Source organism: Hemibagrus wyckioides, linkage group LG02 (genome assembly GCF_019097595.1).
Source record: "Hemibagrus wyckioides isolate EC202008001 linkage group LG02, SWU_Hwy_1.0, whole genome shotgun sequence".
NCBI classification, from domain to species: domain Eukaryota; kingdom Metazoa; phylum Chordata; class Actinopteri; order Siluriformes; family Bagridae; genus Hemibagrus; species Hemibagrus wyckioides.
Window position 1 is genome coordinate 26,289,081 of NC_080711.1, and position 17,997 is coordinate 26,307,077.

Here is a 17,997-nt window from a genome sequence, read left to right on the forward strand (position 1 = left end):
AAGTAAAGACATCATAATGTAAATGTGATACATAACATGGGGATTATTATGAGTCTGTTGTGTCAGTGTGACTGTGTGACTCTGTTAGGTACAGCATGTTTTTATTGGTGTCTTTAGTGATGGAGAACTGGCCCTGCAGTGACTGAGCAAATATAGTACATGTACCATCATCAATACACCTGATCCACTCCAGTCCTTCTCCTAGTTTCTGATGGATCTAATGCATGCAGTAGATTCCAACTGAGAATCCAGAGACAGTACAAGACAGAGTGACCGACTCTCCAGGTCTGTTCACCACAGAAGCAGAGGAGGTCAGAGACTGTCCATAAGAATCTTGAAGAGAAGAGTAGAACTAGGTAATGTTATCTTATAATGATTATAATGATAATAATCATAACATAAAAAACATAAACTTACATGAAATGAGAAGCAATAAAATAAACTTTCCTAAATCATCTTTCTCTGAGTTCTGCTTTACCCAGATTTAAAGTGTATGGGAGTGTTAGGAGAGCAGGGGAGCAACATCATCCAAACACCTTAGCTTAGCACCAAAACACTCTATGCCAATGAACCCTTCAAATCTGCTCCTTTACCTAAGAAAAACTATTCATGAAAAGCATGACTTAATAAATGTGTTTTCAGCATGGACACTGAACACTAAGACTGTGTCTGAGTCTGGAACAATAATTGGAAGGCTGTTCCATAACTGCAGGGCTTTGTAAGAAAAAGCTCTGCTGCCTGCTATGACTCTGCTCTCTGAGGTACCAACAAATAGCCTGCACCTTTTGATTGAAGTAGGTGCTGCTGCAGTACTGTGGCACGAGATCATTCAGTGATTTATTGGTCGGTAATAGTCTTTTAATAATCAATGTGATTTGACTGGAAGCCAATGCAGTGTAAATAAAATAGGAGTGATATATTCATATTTTCTGGTTCTAGATTGTTGCTGCCTTCTGGACGTATCTCTCTGGAATATCCAGACAGTAGGATATTAAAATAATCTGACCTAGAGGTCTCAAAAGAATAAAATAGTATTTCTGCACCACTGTACTGACATTATATTTCTTATCTTAGGAATATTTCTGATATAAGAAAGGCTACCTTAGTTATGTTATCTACATGAGCTTCAAATGGTCTTTACTTTACTGAAGGTCTTTTACTGCTACACATGATGAAACAGAAAGGCCATCCAGAGTTAGTCTGTAATCAGAAAGCTTACTTCATATATATACATATAACTGTTTGTCACCAGAATAACAGTGGAAGTAAATACCATGTTTAAACGTAACCATAGTATACATGGAGAAGTCACAGTTTATATCTACAAACTGATAACAATCTGTCAAATATGACCTGAGCAAGGAAGGGCCTGTGCCCTTAAAACCAGTACCATTTTGTAGCCTATCAAGTAAAATAGTGTGATCAGTGGTGTCAGAAGCAGCACTAGGGTCAAGCAAAACCAGCAATTAGACACAACCCTGATCAGAGGCCAGTAGTAGGTTATTTACCACTTTAACCAGTGCTATCTCTGTGCTATGATGAGGCCTAAATCCTGACTGAAACACTTCATGGATGTTATTTCTATGTACGTAGGAGCATAACTGCTGTGCTACAACCTTTTCTAGAGCCTTGGAGATAAAGGGGATGTTCAGTATTGGCCTATAGATGGACCGATGACAGGGGTCAAGAACATTTTGATGAAGAAATTACATTGGTCATTTAAAGGTGAGTGAAACAAGCACTGATCTGATATAGCGTAATATTGTAATAGTAATATGGTTATTTGCCTGATATTCTCAATTTTGCTTTTGAAATAGTTCATGAAGTCAACGCTGCTGCATATTGATGGAGTGCATTTTTCTACAGTGGTTTTATTTCTAGTTAATTTTGCTAGAGTATTAATTAAAAATTGTACAGATCTTTACAGTTATCATAAATTAGGGTGGAGAAATACAATGATCTAGCAGCACTAAGAGAATTTCAGTAGATCAGGAGGCTTCCCTTCCATGCTACTTGAAATGCGTTCAATTTATTTTGATGCCAGTCATGTTTTAATTACCTAGTGGTCTACTTTATGGTGCATGTGTGGTCATTATATCATGGTGCTAGTTTTTTTCTCTCTAATATTTTTCTTCTACGTGAGCTACAGTACCTAGGGTGGATTATCTAGGGTTCATTTCAACCAGTTAAACAAGATAATATATATTTTATATATTACTTTTTAACTAACCTTTATACTATTTTTTGCTAAATGCCAATCAAGGTGTCAATGCTGAAGTGTTTGTAATGTGGGGAGTAGTTACTCAGTAAAATGTAGTTTGTCTGCTGATTCTCAGTGGACTCTCAGAGCCGGGTCATAGACTGATTCAGCTGATTCTCAGTGGACTCTCAGAGCCGGGTCATAGACTGATTCAGCTGATTCTCAGTGGACTCGTGGAGCCGGGTCATAGACTGATTCAGCTGATTCTCAGTGGACTCACAGAGCCGGGTCATAGACTGATTCAGCTGATTCTCAGTGGACTCTCAGAGCCGGGTCATAGACTGATTCAGCTGATTCTCAGTGGACTCGCGGAGCCGGGTCATAGACTGATTCAGCTGATTCTCAGTGGACTCGCGGAGCCGGGTCATAGACTGATTCAGCTGATTCTCAGTGGACTCACAGAGCCGGGTCATAGACTGATTCAGCTGATTCTCAGTGGACTCTCAGAGCCGGGTCATAGACTGATTCAGCTGATTCTCAGTGGACTCGCGGAGCCGGGTCATAGACTGATTCAGCTGATTCTCAGTGGACTCTCAGAGCCGGGTCATAGACTGATTCAGCTGATTCTCAGTGGACTCTCAGAGCCGGGTCATAGACTGATTCAGCTGATTCTCAGTGGACTCTCAGAGCCGGGTCATAGACTGATTCAGCTGATTCTCAGTGGACTCTCAGAGCCGGGTCATAGACTGATTCAGCTGATTCTCAGTGGACTCGCGGAGCCGGGTCACATAGAGAAGCTTACGTTTAGTCTCAGCACCTCCAAAGTGCGTGAGCTGACCTTCTTAAATGCCAATTTATAGGCAAAGCACTTTATGTATATAGTTATACTTTTTGCACATTTTGCATTTTTATTCAGTTTGGTTGTTTTATTTATTATTTAAGATACTCATTTTTATTCCATTTGAATACTTTTACATTTAACATTTTTGGTTAACATTACTGATTTAAACATTTTTCTGATTTGCTGATTTTCATTTTTATATTTGTGTGTGTGTGTGTGTGTTTGTGTGTGTGTTTGTGTGTGTGTGTGTATTTGTGTGTGTTTGTGTGTGTGTGTGTGTGTGTATTTGTGTGTGTGTGTGTGTGTGTGTTTGTGTGTGTGTATTTGTGTGTGTTTGTGTGTGTGTGTAATTTTGTGTGTGTGTGTGTGTGTGTGTATTTGTGTGTGTTTGTGTGTGTGTTTGTGTGTGTGTGTGTATTTGTGTGTGTTTGTGTGTGTGTGTGTGTGTGTATTTGTGTGTGTGTGTATTTGTGTGTGTGTGTGTGTGTGTTTGTGTGTGTGTATTTGTGTGTGTTTGTGTGTGTGTGTAATTTTGTGTGTGTGTGTGTGTGTGTGTGTGTGTGTGTGTATTTGTGTGTGTGTGTGTTTGTGTGTGTGTGTGTGTGTGTGTGGATTTTTGTTGCACTGGTATGGTAAGTCTTGATTCTTGTTAATTTACACAGGGACATGTTTATTGCCCCTGTCAGTGGGGGAACAAGCGCACATCGCACCCTGGGGCAAACATGAACGTTCGGTTGGTTACCCATCATGCAATAGTCAAAGATTTTCTAAAAACTTGCATTTACTATTACATACACGCCATAACACAACAGTACATAACTATACTCATTAAATTATTATAGCGTATAATCACCTGCATTAATCCCACCATTCAATTATTATAGGGTGAAAAAATCCACCACTATTTCCCAACATGATTAGAGTTTGTACAGGAAACGAGGGCTATAAAAGAATCACTGACTCGCTGACTCAAAAGGAATCACTGACTCGATTCATTTCAGTGAGTGACTCAACGAAACCTGACTCTTTAAAAAGAATCGTTTTTACCATCACTGGCTTAAACGCAGTCACAAACCCCGGAAGTGTTCCTCATGGGTGGTGTCAAAACTGGGTCGAGGGCTCCCTCTGGCGGACAGATGCCGGTAGTAACGCTACACGTTTTCACAGCCACACGAGGAGGAACCGCTAAAAAACATTGCGGATAAACCATCAACAAAATTATAAAGTTGGGTGCAGAAGGGGACAAGAAAATTCCTACCTTATAACCCAAAAGCTTTACCCCTTAGCCTCAACATTTGAACGTTTGAACAGCCCCAAACCATACCTGCTACAAAGGCCTTAGTGATTTGATTATAATAATGCTTATAATTTACAGCAATGTTAGAGCAATGTAAATATTTTTAAAAATGTATTTAATTAAACTCTTTGTTGTCATTTGTGTAATTCGTTTTTCTTCTACTATTTCTTCTCCTTCTTCTTCTTCTTCTTCTTCTTCTTCTTCTTCTTCTTCTTCTTCTTCTTCTTATTATTATTATTATTATTATTATTATTATTATTATTTTTAAGAATTGTGGACATTCTATTGTAATGAACACTGGATGAGGAGTTTTTGTACAGGGATGTTGTTTATTTGTCTCACTGTGGTTCCCGAGCGCAGTAATACACAGCTGTGTCTTCAGTCTGCATGTTCTGTCCTCTTAATGTCACTGTGTTGCTGGACGTGTCTCTGGAAACCTGAAACCTGCTTTTCAGTTTCTCACTGTAGTAAGTGTTACCATCATAACCCATAAGTGAGACCCACTCCAGAGCTTTTCCTGCAGGTTGTCGGATCCAAGCTGTACCATAGCTCGTAACTGAATATGAAACCTTGCAGTGGATGGAGAGACTCTGGCCTGGCTGGACTGTCATGGAAGCAGGCTGAGTCAGTTCCACACCATGTACATCTGTGGAGGAAAACACATGGTGATATCTCACACAATATCTGCTGCACCTTTATTCTTCATCTAGTAAATGAATGAATTTGATAAAGCACTCACAAGAAGCAGCTGCCAGCAGGAGCAGTAGAGATGTAGAGAACATGGTGTGTGTTGTTTGTACTGGAGTCTTCTCTGTTCTCCAAAGTTTAACAGACACCATCACATCATATAAATAGAGTGAGATCCAGCTCTGACGCTTGGATTTGCTTATCTGCTGATGATGGGAGGAGAATGTATCTGAAATGTATTTAAATCATGAGGAGGAGATGCATCTGATGAAGGATATGTGGGTTTATAATAGAATAGAAGCTTCATCAAATACTTTACTTTTCTTCTCAGAAACTCAAAGTCTCAGTGAAATAGGCAACAAGGAATAAATATTAAATACATCATAATAATTGTTATGTATTCTTGAGGATCCTGGGATTATGAAAATTGACATGTGTAAGCTATAAATTAATCAAAAGTTTAATGAGGTATTTATTTGTATACAATTAGATAATCGATTGTCTCACTTGTTTGACTTCATATGAATTTTCCACAGAAATCAGTGTTTCTATAACTAAGAACCTTATTTACTGATCAATACAAAAGTCAGTAAAACACTTTATGTAATTGAGTTTAATCTGAGTGTCATGATGCTGGAGTCATAACAGAATGTGAAAAGAGAGATTGCCCAAATGTACAGATGGAAACACATTGAGATGGTTGAGTTTGTACAGACTGCCCTCTAGAGGCACAAAAGACCTGTTTCCAAATGATCCAGATCTAGAAAGAGCTTTAAAAAAAAAAGAGAGTCTCACATGGAGCAACAATAAAAATGACTAAAGATGGGTCAAAAGAGAGAAAGCTCTCAGATACAGTATCAGTGAAAAAAATTTAAATCTAGTGGTTAAATCAAAAGTAATCAATTGAGAAATCAATCTTATTCTCAATGATTATGGTACTGAGCTTAATTTCATAGATTTGTGAACAACAGCTTCCATAGTTCTCTGTCTGTGGGTGAATTTATGCAATATATATTACATATGTTCAGGGAAACAAAAAAAAAAAAATTACATCAGGATAAATGTCCAGAAACTGTGAGCTTCTCATGTGACTATAGCAAGTATGTGTTTTTGTACTGATGTCTAAGGGGAAGTATCACTGTGTGTAGTATCCACCTCGAGCGCAGTAATAAACTGCAGTGTCTTCTGTCCTCATGCTGTTCATCTGCAGATACACCTGCTTCTTACTGTTGTCTCTGGAGATGGTGAAGCGGCCCTGAACTGCACTGGAGTAAAACTTTCTAACACTATCATACTCTATAGTTGCAACAAATTCCAGTCCTTTTCCAGGCGCCTGTCTGATCCAAGCCATCCAGTAGTCACCAAAGTTAAATCCAGAGGCTGTGCAGGTCAGTTTATGAGACTGATCAGGTTTGATGATCACTGGATCAGACTCGATCAGTGTCTGACTGCAGGAATCTACAAGAACACACAAAGATAGGTATTAAAGGTAAAAAAGAAGAAAATAAATGCATAAAATGTTTATCTGTATGAAATAAATAATTATACTAACATTGAATGAAGATTGCTAGAGTAAAGTAACTCAAAACACTGCCTAGTCCCATCTCAAAGAATTAAAATGATTCCTGCTGCTGTAAATGAACACAAACTGCTGGTATGTTGTTGGGCTGAATGTTTCAGCATAAATGGTTCAAATGCAGGATTTCATTTGCATGACACGCCCACTAGAGATATAAAAACATTCACAGAGGAACAGCTGAGATGAGAAAAAGCTTCCTGTAAGACTCTGGGTGTGTTTCATGCTGTCAGGTTCATCACTGCTCTTTACTCATTACATCTCATGTCTTTTTAATCCATCACTGTGTATCACTGTAACTCAAGCTGAATGTGTATTAATGAGCAGTTAAAGATGGTTTCATTCACACAGACTGTCCTCTCAAGGCTTTTCAGTAACTTGGTCCTGTATTGAGGATAATTTCACAGTTCTGCTAAAAGACATGAAGACCTGGACCTTACATACAACAGAATCAGAAGAGCGCAGAGAGAGATTGAGAAGGAATAAAACATAGGGAGGCATGATATTACAGGAAAATAATAGGACAGGGTGATGGTATTACAGTAGCATGTGTGGATGTGTTTTGTTCCTCTAATACCTCTCTCTGTGTCGTGTATTGAATCAAAATTATTGGAGGAATTATTGTGAGTATCATTTGAACTCAGTTATCTGAAGTAAAAACTGCTTCCAAACATGTGAAACAGGTGGAATGTTAACTGGACATTCAGGTGCAACATATTCACAATAATTCTGAAATGAGTCAATGTTTATAATAGTTTTTGTTAAATAATTATCTATACATTTAGGCTGAAGTGTTTGTAATTTTTGGATTAGTTAATCAGTAAAATGTAGTTGTTATTTAATTAGAAAAGTGAATTGCAATGAGGCTTTTGTGCAGCACTACAGCTTGTTGTGAGGATGTGTGTAACATGTCAAGAGGAATCCACTATTCTGTCTCACTGTGAGTCACGAGCGCAGTAATACACAGCTGTGTCTTCAGTCTGCATGTTCTGTCCCCCTAAGGTCACAGTGTTACTGGAAGTGTCTCGAGAGATGACAAACTTGTCTTTAAGTGAATCTTTTTGACGAATATTTCCATCATAATAAATTATATTGATCCATTCTAAAGCTTTTCCTGCAGGTTGTCGAATCCAAGCTGTTCCATGGTGGCTGCTGCTATCAGTGATAGAAGCTCCAGACACTTTACAGGTGATGGTTAAAGTCTCTCCTGGCTTTATAAGCAGTGAGTCTGGCTGGATGAGCTCAGTAGCACAGAACACATCTGTGAAAAGAGAAAAAGAAAAGGTTGACATGTTGAACTGAAAGGATCAGATAAAATAATAAAGCTTCAATCCAAACACTCACAGGGGGCGAGAGCCAGCAGCAGCAGTGGAGCTGAAGCTAACATGTTTGTGTTGAAGGAAGACTAATGAGAAGTGTTTCCTCTCTAGATCAGCACACTGCTAATATTACAATATTAATCAATATCAATTTAATGTGGAAAATAATTCAGTTGTTTCTTCTTATTATTAATGATGTTTTGTGATGTAATTAACAGTTCCTGTGATGGTCAGATTGAAAACTGATCTATTTCCAGTTCAGTCAAATTAATCTGAATCTAAGGTTAAATACATGAAAATAATAATAATTCAAAAAACAATCCTTTATGTCATTATCAGTCATGTGTAAGCTGCACTCTCGAGAATTACATTAACACAGAAATGATTCTCTTGTCATATTTGACCCTCACATGGTGAAATACTGCAGTGTTTTCTGAACAGCATGAACTACATTTAACATTATAAATAAACTGTGCAAAGGAACATGATGATCATTTTGGTATAGTCTGCCCTCTAGAGGCTTTAACTGAGGCACAGGCTCCCCGTGACCTGAGGAGAGATCGGATAAGTGATACAGACAATGAAATGGAAAAAAATAATAGCTGAAAAGATTCTAGATCAGGTGTTTTTAAATTCTGAAGAAGAATTGTAATCTCTAGTGAGCAGAAGGCAAAGCTGAAATCTAATATCTATCAACAACTCAACAGTGAAACTATTTTCAATACCTCTCCTTCTTCTTTCTTGAAGATCTTCTTTAAGAAGATCAGGAATAAACCAGGTGACTTGTCCCCTGTAAATTGCCCCTAGGTGTGAATGCGAGTGTGAATGTGCAACATGTGTGTGCTTAGTGTTCCTGAAATGGACTCTGGATCCAGCACTCTGACCCGAATAACACACTTCCTGAAGATGAACGAGTGACTGAATACATTATCATGATTATTGTCTCATGATATTAAGAAAGTAGATTTTTATTTACAGTATAAACATCCTTACACCTCTAATTCCAGTAGTTTTGGTTCTCTATTTATGAGAACACAGACATTTGTTCTCTTGCGGACTCCTGAACACATAAAACCTGCAGATGCAGATGGAGAAATTTAGCTGCAATTTATTTAGAGTCATTTAGAGAACCAGAATATGAACATTGTTGAAGCTGTTAAAGCCAAACTTACAGTATAAAAGTACAGATATAATGGGTGATCAGAAATGGTATCACAGTCTTAATGCTGCAGCAAAGGTTGCGGCTTGTCATTGTATATCCACTTATCTTTCAAGAGATCTTCACAGTTTCTCCAGGTCTCTTCACCACAGCAGAAGACTGGTCCAGTCTCATCTCAGCACCTGCCATATAGAATGATAAAAGATAGTCATTAATGCATTAAATCTTACACTGAGTGGGTGTATGATTAAGTCTCAGATACCTTGTGTTAAAAGGAGTATAAAATGCACTGCTGAATGACAATGAGCCCCAAAACTTGGTGATAGTTCTGTAATTTACTTGGGTGATTATGAGCTTCAGCTGAGCAACAAGCCCAGATTTTTTGTATAGACATCCTTTTAACCAATAGACTCAGGTGTGTATTTTGGACATTTACAGGCTGGTTTTGGAGGAGCTGAGGATGAAAACACTGTCACATTTTTACAGTTTGCCAGGTCAGCTTAGTGGCTGTGTTTAATAACTGGTGTACATTCAAAATCAATTCAATTCAAAATTTATTTATATAGTACCTAACAACTACCATGTAGAACCTAGGTGCTGAACAAAGTGCAAATGTGCAAATTGCAAATTATAGTAATAAATTTAGAGATAACATAAAAAGTAGAAAATAAAAAGAAAACACTAAAAAGCAGGAAACAGGAGACTAAGCAGACCCTCTACTACAAAACAAAGGCTTTGGTGAATAAATATGTCTTTAGTTTAGATTTGAAGTTCAAGAAATCCCTTTCAGAAGTAAGATCAGGAGGGAGGGAATTCCAAAGATTAGGAGCTGCCACAGAGAAAGCAGTCGCCACATGATTTTGATCGATCTTGTTCTGGGCACTTGGAGAAGTACATGATTAGAGGACCTCAGAGTTCGGCCATGGGTGTGCAGTTGGATAAGTTCATTTAAATAGGATGGGGCCATACCAGACAGAGATTTAAAAACAAATATCAAGATTTTATATTGAATTTTGTAAGGTACTGGGAGCCAGTGGAGAGAAGAAAGGACCGGGGTGATGTGTGCACGCTTATTGGTACCAGTTAAAAGCCATGCTGCAGCGTTCTGAACCAGTTGTAGGCGATGAAGGCTAGGTAATGCCTAAATAAAGAGCGTTACAGTAATCCAATCTGGAGCTTATAAAAGCGTGAATGGCTTTTTCCATGTCTTTCATCGAAACAAAAGGTTTCACCTTTGATAATAAATGGAGCTGAAAGAAGCTTGTTTTGACCACTGAAGTTACTTACTTCGCAAAATGCAAAATGTTGTCAAATATGACACCCAGGTTGCAAACCTCGTTTTTAAAATCAAGATCCCTAAGGTTAAGATTGGACTGCTCATGCGAACCAAATAATATGCATATTTCATTTTAATTCTTATCATTAAGAAAATTACTAGCCAGCCAGTGTTTAATGTCAGATAAACAGCTGGGCAAGGACTGGACTGCACTAAGTGAATCTGGTTTTAAAGGAACATATTATTGGATGTCATCAGCATAGAAGTAAAATGAAATATCATATTTCCGGATGATATTACCAAGAGGTAGCATATATAGAGAGAACAACACCTGGCCAAGTATCAATCCCTGAGGTACACCATAGATTTGAGGGATGCTCGAAGATCATATGTCACCCCATCTCACAGAAAAACTCCTGTTTGACATGTAAGACTTGAACCAATCAAGCACTGTACCCCGGATTCCAACCAGGTTATTTAGATGGGGTTTTTTTAAGAGTGTAGTGACAATAGCATGTTTAAAAGCATTAGGCACATGACCCAACCTAAGACAATCATTAAAAAAGGCTACTAGGCAAGGACCCATGCAACAAAAAACCTCTTTTAGTAGTCTGGTCAGTACTACATCTAGAGGGGATGATGTCGGCCTTAAGGAGAAACCAATGTCAGAGAGAGTGGAGAGAGAAACGGGATCGAAATGTTCAAAAACAGCTGAGTACAGAGGAGCCTCGGAGCTCTCAGGGATCTGTCCTATGAGGCCCTGTCTCACTGATGCTATTTTGTCATTTATGCTATTTATGAAAATATTTCATAAATGTTTCACAAGAATCTTGGAAATCATGGCAGGACGAGTTAGTTGAGGGTGAATTACAGAACTTATTACATTGAAAAGCACTTGTGGGCGGTGACAGTTACAGTTGATCATTGTCGACAAACACTCAGATTTTGCTGTTTTTACGGCGTACAAAGAATTCCGAAGCATTTACGTTCTGCTTTCCTGCAGTGTCTCCTTAGGGTGCGAAGATTGTCATTCATCCATGGGGCATGTGATGATCTCTTTGTCTTTAATTTCATGGGTGCAATTTTGTCCAGAATGTTAGAGCATGTAGAGTAAAATAACGATATAAAATCATCTGGATTCAAGAACAAATCCAAGTTAGTGTAATGAGCCAAAGAGTTGTTCATAAAGGCGTCTGAGAAACCACCTGGAAGTTGTGATGAAATAATACGGCCATACTGAGCAGATAGAGTCGAAATGCTGGGTGAAGAGTGAGAAATGACATCGAACAGAACTGGGAAATGGTCCGAAAAGCATGAATCACCCACATCCCTGATAATGGGAAGGAGGCCTAATGAAATCACTAGGTCCAAGGTGTGTCCCATTAAGTATGTTGGCACTTTAACTGACTACTTTCTAAAGTTGAAAGAGTCCAATAAATTATTAAAATCAACAGAAAAGCTATTATTCGGACAGCATGCATGAATGAAATCAGAGGAATATTTAGGCGCCCGGTAAATGAGAGCAAGAAAAATCATTAATGACAGAAACTAACAGCTCAAAGCTCACATACACACGACTCATGGTTGCTGTACCACATTTGTAGCCACTTTTTCGCCCACTGTGTCAATCCACCTGGAAGCTGTGTTAGAGGGCAGAGCGATGAGGATGATCTCAGGTAAGATTTTAGTCTTACCAATACTCCTCCTCGCTTGCCTTGGCGGTGATGTCGTCTCCTCCTTAGATCAACTGCAGACAGATGCAAGGGGTGAACCGGCAGGTTCGTGAATAGTGGCAGCGGTGTTCCTGAACACATATGTGTGAGAGCCGGTGGAAAATGCTCTATGGTAGAGCGAATATTTAGCAGGGTTAGCCAATCGTATGTTATTAGAGAGTCTAGTAGATGAATAAAAAGAAAAAGAAGTGTAGGGAGCAGCAACGCGAGGAAAAACAAACACAGACGCAGGTATAGACGGCAGGCTTGATGCAGTGGCGCCATCTTGGAATCCATGATCACCTTTTTCACATGCAAGCAAGAGTTGAGAGTTCTTATAACTTAGTCATTAATGATGGATATTAATTATTAATGAACATAAAGTATTTTATTTAATGAATAAATCAATGAATGAATAACCTCAGAATGTTTGGTTGAACACTTTTTTATTCCACATGGGAATGCTTAATATAAATGATCCAATTTGCCAGATTTTTTTTTGCTCAGTTTTACTTCAGTAGAAGTGAACTGCTGCCCTCAATAGGTGCAAACAATATTTTTACACGTTGTTTCTCTTTTTTCGTTTCTCTTTTTTCTTCTATCACTGATACCAACATCCACTTCAACAACCTGCACAACTGGATTGGTGTAGTATTAATGATGGATAAACTGTGTATTCACTTTATCTCAACAATACATTAAATTATTGTTAATTAAGATGGGTCTTAGCTCTGCTCGCTCATATGTACCACAGTCCCTGGGGACAAGTGTACAGAAGAGAAAGGAAAATGAGCAGGGATGTTTTTGTACAGGGCTTCAATGACTTTGTAGTGTTGTGTCTCTGGCACAGTAATACACAGCCGTGTCCTCGACCTGAAAGTTTTGTCCTCTTAAATAAACCGTGCTGATGGATTTGTCCTGGCTGAGACTGATCTTGCTCTTCATTGTGTCTTTGAGATCAGTGCTACCACCACTACAGAGATACCCGAGCCATTCCAGAGCTTTTCCAGCAGGTTGCCGTATCCAGGTAATACAATAACTGGATTCTGAGATCTTACAAGAGATGGAGAACGACTCTCCAGGCTTCACTAGCACAGAGGCTGTCTGAGTGAGCTCCACACCGCCAACACCACCTGTAAAAAACAACAACAGAACATCATCAAAAGTCATCAAGTCATTTTCACAAACATGGAATAAAATCTAAATTCATTCAGCTAACAAGGAGACTTACAGAACGAAGCTGAAAGCAGCAGCAGCACCGATAATGAGAGCATTGTTGTTTGAAAGTGAAGTGAAGTAAAATGCTCAGCTGCTCTCCTTCTCCTCACCACACACACTCACACACACACACAGACCTCTCTAATGTAAGAGAGATGAGTGGAGGATTTGCATAAAATGTGGGCTTTTTTCCACTGTTTCCAGGAGCAAAGTGATAGTTTTCATGTATATTCTTAAGAAACAATTCTAGTTAAGGCCACACCTACTTTAGGGTTATATCCAGATACATTTTTTATCTGTTTTATTTAATGTTTCTGTAGTGTTTTAGGTCATGAGACTATTCCAGCAAACTTTAAGTAATTTTCCAAGGGAACTGATTATACTTATTTTAATTATATTTTTGTTTGTTTGTGTATATTGCTGTTGATGTTATTATAATATTGTGGGTAATTGTATTTTTGTTTTAAAATAATACATTGAGTTTTATATTTGAGTGATGTCTCAGGTGCCTTTGGTTATCATTATAACAAATATGTAGTACTGAGCGACCCTCAGCTCCATCATCAAACTCTTTGACTCTACGACTCTCATTGTCGTACAGCTGATTTGCCTCGAGTCAAATAAGTAAAGACATCATAATGTAAATGTGATACATAACATGGGGATTATTAATATTAATAACTGCTAAAAAACATTGTAATAAAGAGGAAGATCTGAGTGCTGAGTGTGAATGGATGTTGTTCTTTATAATAAATGTCTCTGGGGTGCAGCTTCCTGCTGAGGGAATATTTACAGTTCATGAGGACGTGCTTGTGTAAGTTTTTGTACAGCTCTGGAGTCTGTTGTGTCAGTGTGAGTCTCGTGCACAGTAATAAACTGCCGTGTCTTCAGCTTTCAGACTCTCTCAAAAGTCAAATGATTGATATGTAATTAAAAAGTAATTAAAAAGTAATTAGCAAAAAGGTCAAAGATCAATGACTAATGAGTGTGTAATGACTTCTACATGGTGGTCAACACAGTGGTCAACAAAAGTGCTACGGAATCAGGAAACAAATATAACTTGAATACCCCCAATACAGAGACACCTAATGATTAATGATATGTCATTAAAAGTCTGAACAGTGGTCATATAATCAAATAATAATCCGGATTTCCGGTTAAAAGTCATAGAGGTCTTAAGTCATTACTTTAATTGATTTTACAGCCAAACACACATACACACATACACATACACACACACACACACACAGAGAGAGACAGACAGACACACACACACACAGACACACATACACATACACACACACAGACACACACACACACAAAATTTGAAAAATAAAGACACACCCACCATTTTTCCCTTGAAATACTCTGTCTCTACTTGTGAAATATTGGTGGGTTTTTTTGAGCACAACTATGGCCACTTGTCCTGATGCACCAAAGAAGCTGAAATCTACTTTGGGGAGATTTGCAAATATTTTACAGCATAAACATATTCAGTATTGGTCATTGTCAAACGGTTGTACAGGTTTTTTTTCAATGTGGAATCAGCAGACGTAGCGCTTTTCAGGTTATCTGAACCGGGGCACATCCACTGGAGGAGCGCTACTGAAATCGTAACTTTTGATCAGTGTGACTGGGAAAAGTTTCGTAAATGGTGTAAGGACTTTGAGTACATTATTAGAATGGATTTCTTTTCACCAGAGGCCTACAAACGGAAATGGACAAACAGTACATCTCCGCAACAGATGTACCTCATCAGATCAACAAATTTCTCCAAGGACCAGGTTTTACTGCATATTTCCACTTCTACTACCAGCGACTGCCCGCCTGATAACAGATAAGAGAACTGCGGAGTGAGATATGATCGGGTCAGCTGGCATGATCTACAATGTTACTTTAAACAAATCGATGAATTATTCCAAGAAGTGAAAGGAACGGATGAAATAAGAGTAAAACTAGAAGATCTCTTTTGACATTATGTTTTACTAATCTTTCAAGACTGAGCAGAAACCATACCTTCTCCCCGACTCCACCCAAACGGTGTATATATGAGACAGACTACATATCTGAGTTAAAACATTCTGAGCATCGACAAACATTATGTCGGCAAGCAATAAGTAATACAAGCCTTATTTTTACAGCTCGGTCGCTACCACGGATAAAGATGCGACCTGTTCTGTATGTAAAGATGATGAAAACACTGGTGAATCCCTAGGAAAAAGAAATCTGACCTATCTGCCTATGAATGAAGAAGTTGATGGATGCATATCAAACACCATGCTAACTATCATCCGTGCTGTGACGGGAGAACTGCTGGACAGAATCATTGATCAAGTTGTCTCAAAGACAACTGCAACGGGTGTGCGATTGATCACCTGAGTCAACTCCAACACTCGTGCTTATTCAATCCCGATGAGTACTATCTGCACATGAACTCCTACAGATTGATGAAAAAGCTATTTAAACCGTGGTTGAAATACACGGTGGCTAGAGGACTGAAAATGTGCGGTATCAAGCAAACTCCATCCTTGGAAAAAATTCAGGCATTCGCCGAGGCAGCTGTTTGTGATTGGAAAGATGAGCCTTACATCAAAACTGTTCTGAGTGAGGCTAAAGAGTAAACGAAGGAAATCTGCGGTGACCAGGTGTACGAAGATGTTGTGGACAATTGACCTTTCGTTCATCTCTGGAACCCCCTGACCCGGCACATACATGGGAAACCTCAAAGCACACCACGTCGATTCTGACCCCAAGAAAGATCAAAAGAGTGAGATCGTCTCTGCTCTCCAACAAATCGTTGAACTGAGAGTCAATGACTCAAGAATTTTTACTAACCATCTTCCCGTCGATAAAGAAGTTGTTTTTCGACTAGAAATGTTCATGAATAAAGTGCAAGATTTTAGTAAAAATTGGGAATCTTTGTGTGACATAAATACTGTTGTTCCTTTCTACACTCATGTGCAAGGATTTTTATCCGCTATGTTTGCTGAACCATTCGATTGTAAAACTAGTCATGTATTATGCATCTTAACCTATGTATCAGATATTTGTGTTTTATAATTGCTTAGAAAGGAAAATGTTGATATAGTAAAAGTCTTTGGTTATCTGATTGAATATTTGATGTGTAAAAATGTAAACCTTACTCACGTGATAAGTGTCCTGAAATAAAATCAATAATCCATATCTGTCAGGAACTGCTGGACTGTTCCCTGCCAGGCCTGAGGAAGGCGCTGGCAGGAGAACCCGACAAGCCTGCTTGTTTGTGTGTCTTGTGATTACCTGTCCTATTGTTCTCTCCCCTGATTGTCTTATCTGTACCCAGTTTACCTTAATGTCTAGACCTATAAATAGGGATCCTTTTGTGCCTGTCTTTGTCCATGATTGTTTACTGTTATTCGTTCCATGGTTCCAGTCTGTCTATGCTCCTGAGTTGATCTTGTTACCTGTTCCGTCTTTATTTTCCTTTTTTTAACCATGCCATGTCTCATATCCTGTTTGTCTTCCTATGTCGTGTCTTTGTGTGAATAAAAGCAGCACTTCGCTGAATCCTGTGTCTGGGTCTGCATTCAGCTGTGTGCTGGCGTGGGCACACACACCACGGACGGCCGGGTTCGAGCCCCGCCTAGGGCGAGGGTCCTGGCCATGACAGAATCACGGACCGCCAATGAGACCCAGAAGGATTCCCAGCTAGTTCCTGTGTCTGGTGAGGATCAGCAGTCTGCAGGCTCGAGCCCTGACTACCGGTGGATGGCATCCGGCGACCCCTTCTCCATCCCTCCAGGGAGATGTCCCCATCTTCTTCTTCTTCTCGGTCGAGGACATCGCTCCTGCTCTGTATCTCCGCTGAGGACATCGCTCGACACCAACCCGGGGGGCACTCCCTTTTTATCTGTCCCACTGGAAGCGGGCTTCCACCATTCTCTGGCCGAGGACGTCGCTCCACGATGAAGGTTCCGTGGAGGACGTCGCTCGGCATCGCCAGGTGGAAGGTGCTTCCCCCCCGTCTTCTTTCAGGCCGGATGTCGTTGAACCCCAGTGACCTGGGGCATGGCCACAGACTGCAGTCGTGGATGTTGGGCGCTTTGGGAGCCACGCCGTGGAGAGGGGGGTTCTGTCAGGAACTGCTGGACTGTTCCCTGCCAGGCCTGAGGAAGGCGCTGGCAGGTGAACCCGAGAAGCCTGCTTGTTCGTGTGTCTTGTGATTACCTGTCCTATTCTCTCCCCTGATTGGCTCACCTGTACCCAGTTTACCCTAATGTCTAGCCCTATAAATAGGGATCCTTTTGTGCCTGTCTTTGTCCGTGATTGATTGCTGTTATTGCTGGTTCCAGTCCGTCTATTGAGAGTTTGCAAAGAGCTATCGTTCAGTCATTTTGGAGTAACGGAACAAAAATGGTCAAATGCAGATACGGATTATTGATTTTATTTCAGGACACTTAATTATATATTATGATTATGATGCTAGTACTTATCAAATAAACATACTTGAAATGAGTAGTAATAAAATACACTGTCCTAAAATCATCCTTCTCTGAGTTCTGCTTCACCCAGATTTAAAGTGTATGGGAGTGTTATCTATCACAGAGCTCACTGGAAACTAGAGCAGCCAAGAACATGCTGTTTATACATGACTCTATTTGAATAGGGAGTGTCCATGACCACTATGGAGGTGTTCAATCCACAACCACATGCTGCTCACTGTATAGATGAGT

The 17,997-nt window shown here is 39.4% G+C and overlaps 3 gene segments (V, D, J or C); all 3 read right to left on the bottom strand.

Moving 5' to 3' along the window:
* Nucleotides 1-4,676: 4,676 nt before the first annotated feature.
* On the bottom strand, nt 4,677-5,251 carry LOC131342870 (immunoglobulin heavy variable 3-30-like). The segment is given in 2 exon segments: nt 4,677-4,984; nt 5,078-5,251. Coding segments are annotated over 2 exon segments (408 nt in total).
* Nucleotides 5,252-5,650: 399 nt separating this feature from the next.
* Nucleotides 5,651-7,988, bottom strand: LOC131364735 (immunoglobulin heavy variable 2-5-like). The segment is given in 3 exon segments: nt 5,651-5,658; nt 7,551-7,862; nt 7,946-7,988. Coding segments are annotated over 3 exon segments (363 nt in total).
* A 4,895-nt stretch (nt 7,989-12,883) lies between these two features.
* On the bottom strand, nt 12,884-13,389 carry LOC131364744 (Ig heavy chain V region 914-like). The segment is given in 2 exon segments: nt 12,884-13,200; nt 13,299-13,389. Coding segments are annotated over 2 exon segments (360 nt in total).
* Nucleotides 13,390-17,997: the final 4,608 nt, after the last annotated feature.